The sequence below is a fragment of the Athene noctua genome, chromosome 16 (genome assembly GCF_965140245.1).
Source record: "Athene noctua chromosome 16, bAthNoc1.hap1.1, whole genome shotgun sequence".
Taxonomy (NCBI): Eukaryota; Metazoa; Chordata; class Aves; order Strigiformes; family Strigidae; genus Athene; species Athene noctua.
Window position 1 is genome coordinate 449,724 of NC_134052.1, and position 13,744 is coordinate 463,467.

The 13,744-nt window shown below is 42.3% G+C and overlaps 1 protein-coding gene across 2 annotated transcripts in view; it reads right to left on the reverse strand.

The window, feature by feature from the left end:
* The window catches only part of NDRG3 (NDRG family member 3), a 62,968-nt gene that overhangs the window by 32,844 nt on the left and 16,380 nt on the right, over positions 1-13,744 (reverse strand). For both annotated transcript variants that reach the window (XM_074920496.1, XM_074920495.1), the window contains exon 2: positions 1,369-1,474. In XM_074920496.1, coding sequence (XP_074776597.1) covers positions 1,369-1,425 — 57 coding nt within the window. In that variant the 5' untranslated portion in view covers positions 1,426-1,474. The remainder of the gene's footprint in view (positions 1-1,368; positions 1,475-13,744) is intronic.

A 13,744-nucleotide genomic window follows, 5' to 3' on the forward strand; every position in this document is an offset into this window, starting at 1 on the left:
AATGAAAACACCTTATTTTGGCATGCTTCGATACCTCCTACTTAAGTCAGCTCACTGAAGCAAGAGAAATCTACTCTCTTGAATCCAAACAGAGAAAATCCTAAGAGAATCATAAGCAAGATCTGGGGCACTGCATTTAAGAAGCTTGCCTTCTGTAAATGTTTATCTCTCATTTTGAAATCATAAACTGTTTTCAAGGCCTTTCTGTATTTTTATCTGCTGGTCTACACCGATTTTATTCTTCCAGGGCTCACCCTCCCTGGAAACATTTTAAAAATTAATTTTAAGCTATGGTGGAAGCCTAATAGTCAACATTAGACTGTAAGAACAGGCAGCTGGACTGCAGATTTCAACTGAATTTTTAGATTTCACAGATTCTAAACAGATAGGCTATCACACTAAAGAAAAGAGCAAAAACTAAGCAGCATAGACTAGAACATAGCAGAATTTCAGAGATTTCATCCAGTTAGTGTGGGAGTCTGCACTAGACAGCGCAGTCTTCCATAAACACACAGTAAGTGGACAAAGTATCATATCTCTTTGGCAACACAAGCTAGTTCTTGATGTCAGCTATTAAACAGCAAAGCATTGGGAACTGCTTCACATACCAAACTTGTCTGTGAGGTATGGAAAGTGACCAAACTGCATTATTCATAATGACAAATTGCAAGATGAAAGATTCTAGATCTTGTTGAGATGGCCCATAATGACTTCGACACTCAGAGCAACAGTTTGTGGCAGAATCCAGTGAGGCCAGGGCTTTCCTAAAGCCCAGATGGCTCTCCTCTAGACCACAGAAGTGAAAGCCTTAAACGGCTGCTGCAATAGAGTGACTTTCCAAAGTTTTGGTATTGCATGAATCTGGACTGCTCTAGCTAGGCTCTACAGATATTAAAAGGAAATGGCTCTCCTTTACTAAATCCAGGGAGACAGGAGTGTTTTATGGGTCAAAACATAAAAGGATAATTTAAGACAAAAGATTTTAAACAGAAAAGTAAAAAAAACCCAAACAAACCAAAAGGAATACAATCCAACATTTCTCTAACAAGCAGGAACTTACTAGAGGTTCTATGGCTCTACCAGGTCAAGAATGGTATCACCTTTCCAATTCCTGCCCTGCCTTTGTATATCCTCAGTACAGGCATGACAAACTGTTTGGCTGGGACTCCCAGCTTTCCTGAAGTGTGGTGGTTTGCCTTTCCCTGAGACTTTGTAAGAGTATGTGGTGGAAGATTATCAGAGTGGGGAAGCATTTATAGTACTTCAGTTTACTTCAAGCTATAAACAGATTCTGGCAATCGCAGCTCCTTGCCAGACACAGAGTCAGCCAGCGTACACCTGTGAGAGCGAAGGAGCAGCTAGCATTACCTTATCATTCAGGAGTGGTTTGATCTCTGTCAACTGAACATCCTGCAGTTCGTCCATGGTGCTCTAAATGGAGCCAATTAATCCTCAGAGCAGCAAATGGGTGATTCTGAAACAAAGGCATATTGTTAGAACAGTATTACAAGAGATGCTAGCTAAAGAAAGCTTCAAGGTCTTTCATTAGACTTGTATATGCTTAAACTGAAGCCTGAAACAAGCTGGTTCTCGGTGCAACCTGTAACCACAGAAGGCAAAACCCACGCTTGCGCTGTGTCCCTACCCTACACATGGCCTTGCCCACTGAAAACTGTCCCTGAAAGCTCAGGCCCTTCTATTGAGAAAGTCTGGATTCACTTCCATGCATTGCTGGTACTTGAGCCATATTCTGCCTAAAAATGAACTGGAAATGACGGGATCAGCAGAGTGAAAAACTGTGTTCAATATGCAGGAATACTGACATCTCATCGCCGCGCCTGACACCCTCGCCACAGCATCCAGCCAGTAAAGACAAAGCTGTCCCTGTAATTCACAAGTCATGCAGCCAATGCTGCATTTGCACATGGGACACAGAAGTGTGGAGATCAAAGTACCTTGCTGGCAGAACATGACAGCCTGGAACCCAAGGCAGCCTTTGTTTTATGAGGTGGGATATAAAAATAGTCCCCGATAGTCCTGTTCCAGTTGAACATGTGCAGGGTAACACTGTTAACTGTGCAGCCCAAACAATCATTCTCCATCAAGTGGGTGCAGAGTCACCAAAGGAAAGAAAAAAACCTTAATCAACAGTATATGAGGTTGCCAATATGTCTGTAGGAAGTCATTACTGCCACAGAGTCAGATAAGAATCTTCTAGTATAAATACAGCAACGAGGATGAAGATAAAATATGACAGAGTTTACCATTAACTTAACTTATTTTAGAGCCAGAGGCTCTACCTGTGTTTCTAGAGAGGAGAATTTCTAGAGCAGGCAGTTGCAGCAACATGAAGACAGCTCCGGCAATAGGAGACGATGATGCCTGATGGTGCAGATTATTTGGTTGTTCAGGAAAACTATACATATTACTGTAGATTAAATAAAAGAAGTCATGGACATAAGTAGGGACAGGAATAGGCATGTGGTGGGCTTCCTGGGCGTTAGCTGAGCATGCTAGAAAAAGACTCAAATACTGTCACAAATCAAATTCTTTGTCCAAGATAATATGTTGCTGCTAACCATGGAAGAGAAAAAAAAAGTAGAAAAAGAATACTGCAACTGTGCTTCTCCAGCCACCTTAATTCCACACAAACATGTACTGCCCCTGGAAGGAGGGGTTCCCCTCACCCCAAATGCTGTGCAAAGCTGTGCATTCTCATCACCCCTCTATACCAGGACAAACATTGGTGTGGCTGAAGCCAGCCTGGCACAAAACAAATCACAATGTCTTTTCCCTCTGAAAATCAGCCATAGCAACTCCTTCTCTTTTAGCTCCTTTGCTTTGGGAAACTTGAATCTTCCCCCCCCCCCCCCTATTTTCTTGCTGTAAAACACATCAGTTGTGAGAGTTCCAAGAAACCAGTTAATTTGTAGGTAACATCCTCCTTACCCCATGAAGAATTTTTATTCAGTAAAGGTCATTATATAATGCTCTGTAAGCCCCAGAGGAAGAGCTAGTTACCTGTCACCCACAAGAACAAGAAGTCATCCACTCTACCCAAAGGGATTAAAAAAACTGTGCACACACTGGCCACCTCTCTCTGCCGGTTTTTATACACAAGGGAGTGGTAAGTTACACTTGTTTTGTGGTTCACGAGTCTTAGGCTCACACCTAGCATTTTTGCCTAAACCAGAGTCTACAGTGAAGCAGGGCGTCTAATAACCACTCTCTACCAAACTTTGACTGACCAAAGAACAACTCAGAGTAGCAACTGCTCGGCATTAGATTGTTCAAAGATACTTTTGCTAAAGCTCTGCAGACACTCCTCATAGTTTACCCTGAGCTATATAAAGATCAGTAACTTCCAGAAAGCCCTAGGATGCATCCTGCATAAACCTGCCCCAGGACATTGTTTGCTGCTGATATAAGCATGCCAGTCAGTGAAGTGTGGAAAGTCGAGAGAGAGGGAGACATTTTGTAAATCCCATACATTACTTTGTTAATCATTTGTTATACAAAAGTAATAAAAAAAAAAAAGTAGGTGTTCAAAGCAAGGATTATCAAATGCTTTTATCTCATCAACCTCGATTTCATACTTTGTCTCTAGATCCAACTACAGTGCACACAATAAACAATATCACTCTAAAATTAATCTAGTACTTACCTTCCTGGTCCACTATTCTTCAAATACTGTTTAGGGGAAGGAGGGTCTCTGGGAGCTAAGGCATCAAACTGCTATATTATACCTGCACTGTGTGTTCCTTTTTTATAGCAAGCTGGGCAGCCACAAGAAAAGCTGCTGTTTTGGCTGCTGGACACAGAATTAGGTGAAACTTCCTTTAAAGAGAAGAAACCACCTTCCTTAACACCAAGTGGGCTCACGTAGCTGGGAAAACCTCTGTAGGAGGGCACACAGGAGGAGTAGGAGACATGCTCTGCATGCAGTCTGCAGCACAGTCAGCCTGGGAGCAGCCCCTCACGCAGGCTGCAGGAGCCACTGCAGGACCTCCGAGGGGGGGGCCAAAGGGGACCAAATGTTGAGATGAGCCAGGAAGCCTCTGAAAATTGCTGAACTGAGAGCAAAATCAGACAGAAAGATTAAACCTGTACATCCACAAATGGCCAGATGGTGGATTTCTTTTCTAAACATTTTGATTCTAATCTGCTCATCCAGCAAATCTGATTTTTTTTTTTTCTGCTTTCTTAGAAACTCAAAAGCTTTTCAAAGGTTTTTCCAAGGAAAAGGTACAGGGGTTCCCCATCACCGCTTGCAAGCAGCTGTTTTTAGTCTGCTGAACCAGCTCTTCCCAATCCACTCACCTGTGAACTCTCCAGAAAATGGCTCACAGCCTCGGGACTTCATTTCAATCCATTCAGAGGATATTCTGTAGGCAGATGCACACACTTTCCTCTTCTCAAAGTCTTAGCAAGCTGAATGCCCTGGACCAAATCTGGGTGACTTCTTATTACAGCACGAGGTCTGACTCCCTCTACATGATTATTCACCACAACTTCACCCAAGCACCCTGCTATGCTAACAGCAACACAGCTTTCAGTTTGAAATATAGTAAAGGGACACATTTGCCAAAAAAAGGCCACAAAAATTTCTCAAAAGAGAATGCTTTGTAGCAGACAGACCTGGTAAAGCACATCTCTGAACACAGAGGCAAAGGGAAGTGGGGTATTGGTGAGCTGGGCTAGCCGCTGCTCCAACCACATTGACTCCTTGTAAAAAGATCTGCAGATGTGTCTGCCCAGGAAACAATCAATTCTCTCCCTCCACTATTCCTATTATTTAAAAGAGACTAATATGTCATTTCATAAGCTGAAAACAAGTTTAAAATACCACAACAAAGCAGCACAAATATTCACAGCACAGAGAAGAGCTCCGTAGAAGACAGGCTACAGGCAAAGCAAAAGGTTTGCCTGGAACGATCCCTGCATAGATTATGTATTTTTCTATAAATGTCCCAGTACCACCTGCTTTGCAAGTATTCCTCGTGCCTCCATTTGTATGACTATAAATGCATGCAAATACCCCAATTTAAACCATCCATCCCTTTCCAAGGGCTTCCCGAAGGTTGAATAGACTCTATGCTCTTTGAAAACCAGTAAGAATCGAGCAGAAACATTTGGTGAATCATTAGCACGAAGACTAGAAATCAGGGTAGGACACAGAGGGCTGCAAAAAAACAAGGCAGTTGGGCCTCAGAAAGAAATCATTTGCCTAGAAGATCTGAAATATGTGCTTGCCTTCTTACTTCAAGATAAGGGTGCTCTCAATTTACATAATTTCAATATATGGAAAAAAAAGTGTTTAAGGTAAATTCAGCAAGTCAAGAGCATGAGTACTACAGACCTACACCCACAGAGCCACAAGCTTCAAGAGCTGAACCCTGAATCCAACCCTCTGGGCACCTCCTTGAATATTGTGTTTTGTTACGGAGGTGCAACCTCTCTATGCCATTTAAGAACTCAGTGCAACAAAATCTTGTATTCAGAGGCTGAAAACTCTTCTTCATTTATCTCTACATGACTACAGCTTCTAATTTGTTAACTCTATAGCCCATTATACTCCTGCTTTGCATGTCAACTACACTGAGGCAAAATTACATGACAGTTATCAAGCTATGCTACAAATATAGCATTAAATATACTTAAATATATGCTCCATTGTTTGGAAGCCAGCAGAGGCCAGCTGAAGAAGCCTCTCTAGGGACTGACTACAAAGACAACCTGGGTTAGGTTTCCAAGAACTGCTCTCTGACATAGCTATCTGCTTCTTACAAGATGGAAAGAAGAAATGCTGCTCCAGGGTGTGCAAAGGAAGATGGGAACATGCGGGAGAGCTGAGCACGCACACGACCAATGTGATCAAGCCGTGCCCGTGTATTACAACTAATTCAGCCCTTTTATAATGTTCTCCCGCACACGTGAGTAACATGCAGTACAAGTCCTCAAGACTGGACAGTTAACCTAGCCCGCGCTTTAAACCTTCTTACGATTGGATAAAAAGTGCCACATCGGCCGTGCCAGGCTGCCTGCCCTGTGGAACTTCCTCTTCCGTCCCAACCCCTGCCGGGGGTTGTTTGTCTCCTCGAGTTTCTCCCCCCTCATTCAGGGTCACATCCTTATCGCATTCGCGCTCGGCTGAGGCTCTCATCAGTCTTGTTCTCACGCAGGATTGCTCATATGTCCATTCTCTCGCAGAAAGTCCTCTAGAATCCCAACAGGAACAAACTCAGAATTTCCAGCCAGTGCGAGAACCAAGTACACTATCCACTGTCCTCAGGTTTGCAGCTCAAGTATTTATTCAGTCACCTGTGTGGTGTAGCTTTAAACTACAACTTCTTCCTCTCTACATAAGGGGATTCTTGCTTCCTGCACCTCCTTTGCTTCTCTCTCACACACACGCTGGAAGACAAGATGCCTGACAAGGCTCCTTGGTCTGGCTGGGGAGACCACAATCTTGGCATATGGATCCTATTTTAACTAAGTTTCATCTACAGCCTTTGAGACCCTTGGGCATTCCTGTTACATTGCTCCTCAGTGCTTTGTAAGCCTCCTGATAACACTGTGCTTCCAAACCACCTGCATCAGCTACTCTGTTTTCTGTACTGAAATGCTGGCTAACACAATAAACTTCCAGCAAAACAGGCAAAGGGTCCAAATTCACTTTCAAAATATTTTCCTAGGTTACTCGCTTTGCGTTCCAGCTCATATATTTTTGGGAATGCACCACATGGCGCTCCACCTCCAAGACAAACTGCGAGCCTGCAGAGAGAAATTACGTTCTGCTTAACCAGCACAGTGCCAGCTACTGCACACGAGTGACAGCAGCTTCCTCACACAGCATGCTTTTATCTCCTTTAAATCTGGGTTACACCCAGGACAGAAATGCCAGCTGCTAAATATACTTCCTGAGGAGTTTAAACAAGACCTACATTTAACAATGGCTTTGTAAGGAAGAGGTCCATGCCCAGCCTTCCATTAATTTTGGATAAGGAATCCAATTCTAGTTACAAGGAGCGTCACACTGCCATGTGTGTAACTGAGCTCAGCCAGCAGGACATCATCCCTAGTCACCATGTGAATTAAAAGGCATCAACTATAGGGCTGATTAAGCAAGAATAACATAAAAGTCTTCAAATTATTTTGGGTTACCCAGACCAGTGCCCATGAAAGCACTGAACAATGCAGAACTCCCTGTACAGTCCAAGAAGTTTTAGAGTGGGGATACACCCAGGATAAAAACTGGAATAAGAAATTTCCCCTATGAAAACAACACAAATTATTGTCTTCAAAAGAGCTTTTTCTGGTCACAGTATCTCTTTCAAATAGTTTTGCAGCACTTGCATTAATAAGCTGTTCTCCCCACTGCAAATGAAATAAGCAATGGCTATTATTATTGATCATGTTATTCCATGATTTTTTCATGTCCCTTTCTTGCTCAGTGGCACCACTCTAAAGCAGTACCTGCATTATCAAGCATCAGCAACTCACACAGCTCAAACTAAACCACAGAGCCATTTTTACCAGTTTATGGTGAAGGAGATGTGGAAATGGCTCTGTTCAAAGACGCTTGCCCCTCTGCTGAGCCACCTGCTTCCACAACCCCTGTGGTTCAGGAGGTCCCACCCAGGCATGAGTGGGGGCTCTTGAAGACTTCAGTTGGACATTTGCCCCAGTCAAAACATTCATAGCTCTTCATCAGCACTGCCTACCGCCACTGCATTCACCACAGCTTCTCCCCATGCCATCTCCTCCACCCACCCCATGACAACACCTTCAAGCTCTCACCACACACATGCAATATGTGTACAGAACACAACTGCTCTGCAAGCACACATCCTTGATCTGACACATGCCAAATGGGGAAACTGGTCTCCTCAACAGCAACTTGCTCGTAACCAGCTTATGATTAAATCTGAATGCTTTCCACCAGATCCTTCAGTTCCCTCTGCAGTTTGATTTCCAAGCTTGTTTCTGCTTTAACTATGTTTGCTGCTAATTGACTGTGTATTTTTACATTTAAAGTGAAAAAAGTTAATCAAATAAAAATATGTATCCCATTGAGCAAAATAAAGTGTTCCAGAGCAAGATGGATTAGAAATCTGTTTAAATGAGATTTTAACAATGATTTTTATCATCAAGCAGCACATTTCAATTTACTGAAATTTAATGCTGATTTTGCATTTTATCTTATTGAAAAAGTTGCATTTTCACTGACTACCAAACTTTAAATTGAATTGATAAATATAACCTTTAGCCCAACTGAGCCTTCTTGCTGTGTGGGAGGAATCAACTTTTAAGTATGGTATAGCTAAACAAACATTTAGTCAGACGTCAGTTTTCATAGTTTGTAATGCAATTGTGATTGATCTTTTCTAACTCATTTGTGTGAAGTGCTATTGGGATGGAAGAAAAACATAAAGATCAAATGCACAAGACAAATTTGTAGAGTCACTTTCATTTTAAAAATAAAGACATGGTAAACTTGTGTTCAACCTAAACCTGACGTAGTAACGTACAATCAGTGGTAAAGGAATTGCGCCAAGTAGTTTTGTTCGTATTTTTTTGCATGTGCAGTGTAATATAGTGTAGCCTGGATAAACCTAGCTTAAAGTGGGTACAGAAATCATCACAGACATGTGCAAAGCTCAGGGAGAACAAATATATTCTGCTCTTCAGCAACTAAGATGACACAACTGCTTCTAGTATCAGCTCATTCAGGTTACTAACACCCTTTCATTGTGATGTATATATACATATATATACACACATCTAAACCACTTCTACTAATGTCTTAGCAGAGCAAAACCAAACTTTTCTTCTTACTTCATTCAAACTTGAATAAATGGATTTGGGCCATCAGAAAATAGCATACTTGCAAAAGCTGATCAAACATTTCAACATCTCCAATTCCAAGTTATCCACCAGACACGGGAGAGACCTTTTAAATTTTATCACAGCAAATACATATTGTTTAGTATTAAATAATTACATCTATTGAATATAAGAATACAGATGTACACAGAAGACAGATTTAACTCTCAAGATGCAGTTTCACTATTTTCATTTGCTCTAACTGCAGACCGCTTGCAAAAGCAGCATTCACAGAACTGATGTAAATTTTAAGAACACATATATATTGTATGAAAAACAAATTGCTAAAATTAGATTTTTCTTATATGCTTTTGTTCCCCTTCTTCCTCGTTAATTAAATGCGTCTTTCCCTTACCCATGTAACACTGTCCTTTGGAGCTTGCCAGAACAAGCTCTTTTAGTTTGGCTTGTTGCCCATTCTGCATCATCTGAAGGACAATCTCTTCTCAAGTATCAGTGCCATTACCTCAAAACCATCACAACCACTGTACTGCTGTCCCTTCCACCACTTCCAGTCTGTGAATTAGCTTCCAAACAGAAAACATCCTTTTGTGTGTCAGGCTGAATTTTATGCCTCTTCTCAGGCAGCTGGCCAGCACAGGAGAGGCAACTCACACAGCTAAACCCAGTAACAGATACAGGGCAACTCAGAATCATTTCAAGATGTAATTTCATTATTCATTCAATGTAATTGTGGGTTGCTGCCAAAAGGGATGCCCCCTATGCCAGCCAGAAATTCTTTCCTCTTCTTCCCTTGCACCAGGTTGATGATTATGCTGTAATGTGGCAAGACAGATCTGCTTACTGCCTCCTCAATTGTTTTTTCCAGGACTAGTTTTCACCTGGATCAGTGAACTGACTGGTGAAAAGGCTCCTTCAGCTCCTCTGTACCACCTTTTTCCCAAATCTGTTTAGTATAAAGACCTTGCTTCGAGATTTGATTAAAGAAACTGGGTTTTTTGGCAGTGTTAGCTCTTCATTTGAATCACTGAGCAGATAAAGTACGTGCTCATGACACTGCCAGATGATACACTGGGGCCTGCACTTAGCTTCAAGATATGCTAAATCTAATCAATTTATATAAAGAGTATACAGAATATAAGACAGATCTCAGTTTGCTTGTCTGAGTTGCCTTGTTGTAGGGTATTATTTCAGGATACGGAGGAACTGAAGTTTCACCTCAGCCTCTGAAAAGGAACATCAGACCCTCCAGCTCTCTTCTCTGCTCCTCCATCCCCTTGCAGCCATGACCCAAACCTTGCCTTAGGGAGTTTCTGCATACTTGACTACAACGTGAGCAGATTTAATGCTGACTTTTTGCCGGGGTAGCTTTCTGCTGTTTTAGTGAACTGAATGATCCTACCAGACAATCACATGAACATCTTGATTGGCTCATGTAATGAGGACTGAACATGTAACGAGCACTGGAGTCAGCTCCACATCCTGCAGTCTAAGCTGACGTTCATGTACAACATACAGAGTAGGCAAATGCACCATTAAATTAATTAACTCACTAGTCTTCATGGTTCTCCCTCCACACAAGCAACCAGGGCTATAAATTAACATCTAGCACACATCAGCATGGGCATTCATGTTATAAGTTTCTGAAATAGATAGAAGCCTTTTGATAAAATAGGTAATCTGAAGCAGGGTCCTTTACAGTTGCTCTTTTAGGAAGCACTATCCTGTAGAATAGGTTACACTGGAGTGACCTTTTGAAGGATACTAACGGAAGTTCTGCTTTTCAGTAGAAAACATAATAAAATTAGTCTAAATGCTGTAGTGTGACAGAAAGCCACCAAATCTGACTCATAAACATGCAATTTCAAGAGAAGGAACTATATAAAAAATAAGGCAACTTGTCAAAACAAACAAAAAAATAAAAAAAGCAACAAAAAGAAGGAATCCTACAAGGACCCTGGAGAATGTTAAAAGTGCTGTATGGGAAACCCAGGTAATCTGTATGCCACTATGGAGGCATAAAGACAGAGCCACTTTATATACAAAGCTCGCATGACTCAATAGGACGCTTAAGGAGGCTATCCTGGGAACAACTGGAATTTAAAAGGAATGGGAACTTTGTCCAGATGAGTAAAACAGGAAATCCCATAAAGCACAACAAACCAAAGCAAATGGGAAACTAAGAGGACTAAAAGAAAGAAAGAATTCAAATAGTCCTTTGACAAACGATGCTCAAACTGATAGTTTGTGTTACTTGTTTAACTTGCTAACTGTGTTATTCAAACATGTCACAACCGAGAAAGCCAGCTACAGAGTGGATGAGATCACCTGACCACCTGATGTACAAGTGGCACTGCAGAGTGGCAGAGCCATCGCAGGCACCCAGCGAATGCTTGGCATCAGCCATCACTTCCAAAGCTGCCAGGGAAATCCCACACCAGCATGTTTCACAGTGCAGACAGAGCACAGGAGTTAGAGCATCCACAAAAACATGGTCGTTTCAGTACATGTGAAAATGCCTGAAAGTTAAAATTCATTGTAGAGATTAATTTAAAAACTACATTTTTAGTCCTGCTGTATTTGTAAAACTTGGGTGTGGGGGATGTTTTTCCTAAGGCACACAGGAGCAATGCAGCTAGCGGGATGGTGGGAGTGAGGAGAAAGGAGAGGGGGACACAACCCACCATTCAGGAGAACCTGGCTTTGGAGGTAAAAAATGATTTGACACATTCAGAACAGGCCCATAAACAGATACTAGACAGGGAAAAAATAGTAAAATGGATATATTCTCCAGTATCCATAGCCCAACCTTTGTAGATCCTGGGAGAGCAATGGGGAAGAGCAGCAGAAAGCTGCCCAGCTCACAGCTCCTCCCTAAACATGTTCCCTCCACTGCCACTGGTGGAGAATTGGATGACCAGATGCACTGCTGGGTGGGCCAAACAGTGTCTCTCTCCTGCCTGTCCTTATCTAACAAGCTCTGCATGAAGCCCTTACCCTGCACTTCTCTACACAATGAAACAAGCAAGTAGCAGAGAAGCTCCTTGGCACAGCCTACAGAAATACCTGCCCACCGGCCCAAATTGGTTTTGACCTGAGCATGGATTTGGCCAGTTACTCTTCAATTGTGAAATAGCATCTCCTGAGCAGGGAGGCACTGCTCTGTAACCCCCCCAACCATATACAGCAAGATGGCAGGTTTTAGACAGCTGAGTCCCTCTCTACCACCAGATTAAGTTACCTTATGGTGAAATGCAGAGGTGAGAGAGATTAATTTCACCATCAGCTGTATCAAAAGGAGGACAAGAGCCCCAAAACAGACACCTGTTCTCCCTTCCTTGCCAGTAAAACCCATCCATCAGCAACACAGATTACTTAAACACTCCGTCCACGAGCAGAATCATGCCCCATTCAGAATCATGCCTGGGATATCATGAGATATCCTGATCTTTGGCTAAATTCTGCAAGTTTGAGGATAAACGGGATGCTTGAATCTAGATAAAAGCTGCCTAGAAATAATGCATTCGGGGGGGGTTCCTCAGTGTTGGTCAGACAATCAGACAACAAAGAAAAATTATTTTCCTGCAAAATGCCTTAACTATTTCAGGAAGGACATCAGTGGCTCCTGAGGTTTCAGCAGCAGAATGGGCTCAGAGTCTGTCTCAGACACAGCTGCACAGCTCTGAGCAGCCTGGGTCCCTGAGGAGCGTAGGAGGGGGCACAGGGGAGCCAACAGCTGCTGTTTCACAAGCTCTCATGACCAAGCGGCACTTTACCCAAAATAAAAAAAAAAGGAGCTCTTTCTGATGATAGACCTGAGCTCTCTTGATCACTGCCACTCGTGTCTGCTCAAGTAATTTGTTGCCCTTGACAGGCCCACGGAGCAGTGTTTAACAATCTCAGCACAGCCTCAGGGAAATCTCTGGGGTCTGGTTCCTGGTCATCAGTAACTTACTTCAAATCACTATTCATTAGAATGTTTGAAGTTAATTATAAAACTACATATAAAGTAGATACCCAAAATATCTTCAGAAGGAAAGTGATGTTTTCTGTCAATTTAGGAATGCCTTACTGAAAGTAGTTGCAGGCCAAAGGAGAATGGCACTCTGTACCAAATATGCCTTCTCAAATTTTAAGTTTTTCACAAAAGGCCCAGGGAGGAATCTCTGACCTAATTACTAGGTGCCACCCAAACCCGGTTTGCTCTCCACAGATTCCAGTGGCTGCTTTTGCTGCTGGATGCTTGCGAGTTTAGATATTCCTTCAGCCCTGGCTATTAATGCCTGCAATCAGCCAAAGTCTGACAAAACAGATCCTCTTGAAGGTGCGTCACCTCTGCCCTGGTGAGATCTTGTCCCTCCAAATCACATTGCCATTTCAGGCAAGAAAGAACTTTCGTTTCTCTTTTTCTCCATCTTTCCCCCCCTCCCTTTCCTCATTCAGCCCCACACTGATTCACATTAAAATCTGTGTGGTCAAAGGTAGAAGCTGAAGCTATCCAGTGAGTGAACTGGACAAACAACTTATGCCAAGAAGAGAACAGTTTTTACAAAGGTAAGTTGGATCTGCATAGTTTTTGCTGCATTATCTCTCAGGAAAAAGTAATCTTTTCTTTTATTCCTCACCCAAACTTCCCCAAAGCCAAAGTACATGGTGTAGACCAACTCGGAGTTTAGTTTCCATTAAGAAATAGGGTAAGTTAAGTGATTCCTATTAAGTGAAATTCAGTTTTGTATACTTGGGATACAGCAAAACCATTCACAAGCTTAAGAGAACTTCACATCACGTACCCTACAGTAGAAATCCATGATATCACAGACATTCAACTAGGACATGCAGTTATCGTAAACAAAGCCCTGAAGATGTTAAAGCACAAAGGTTTTACTTCTTTCAAAAG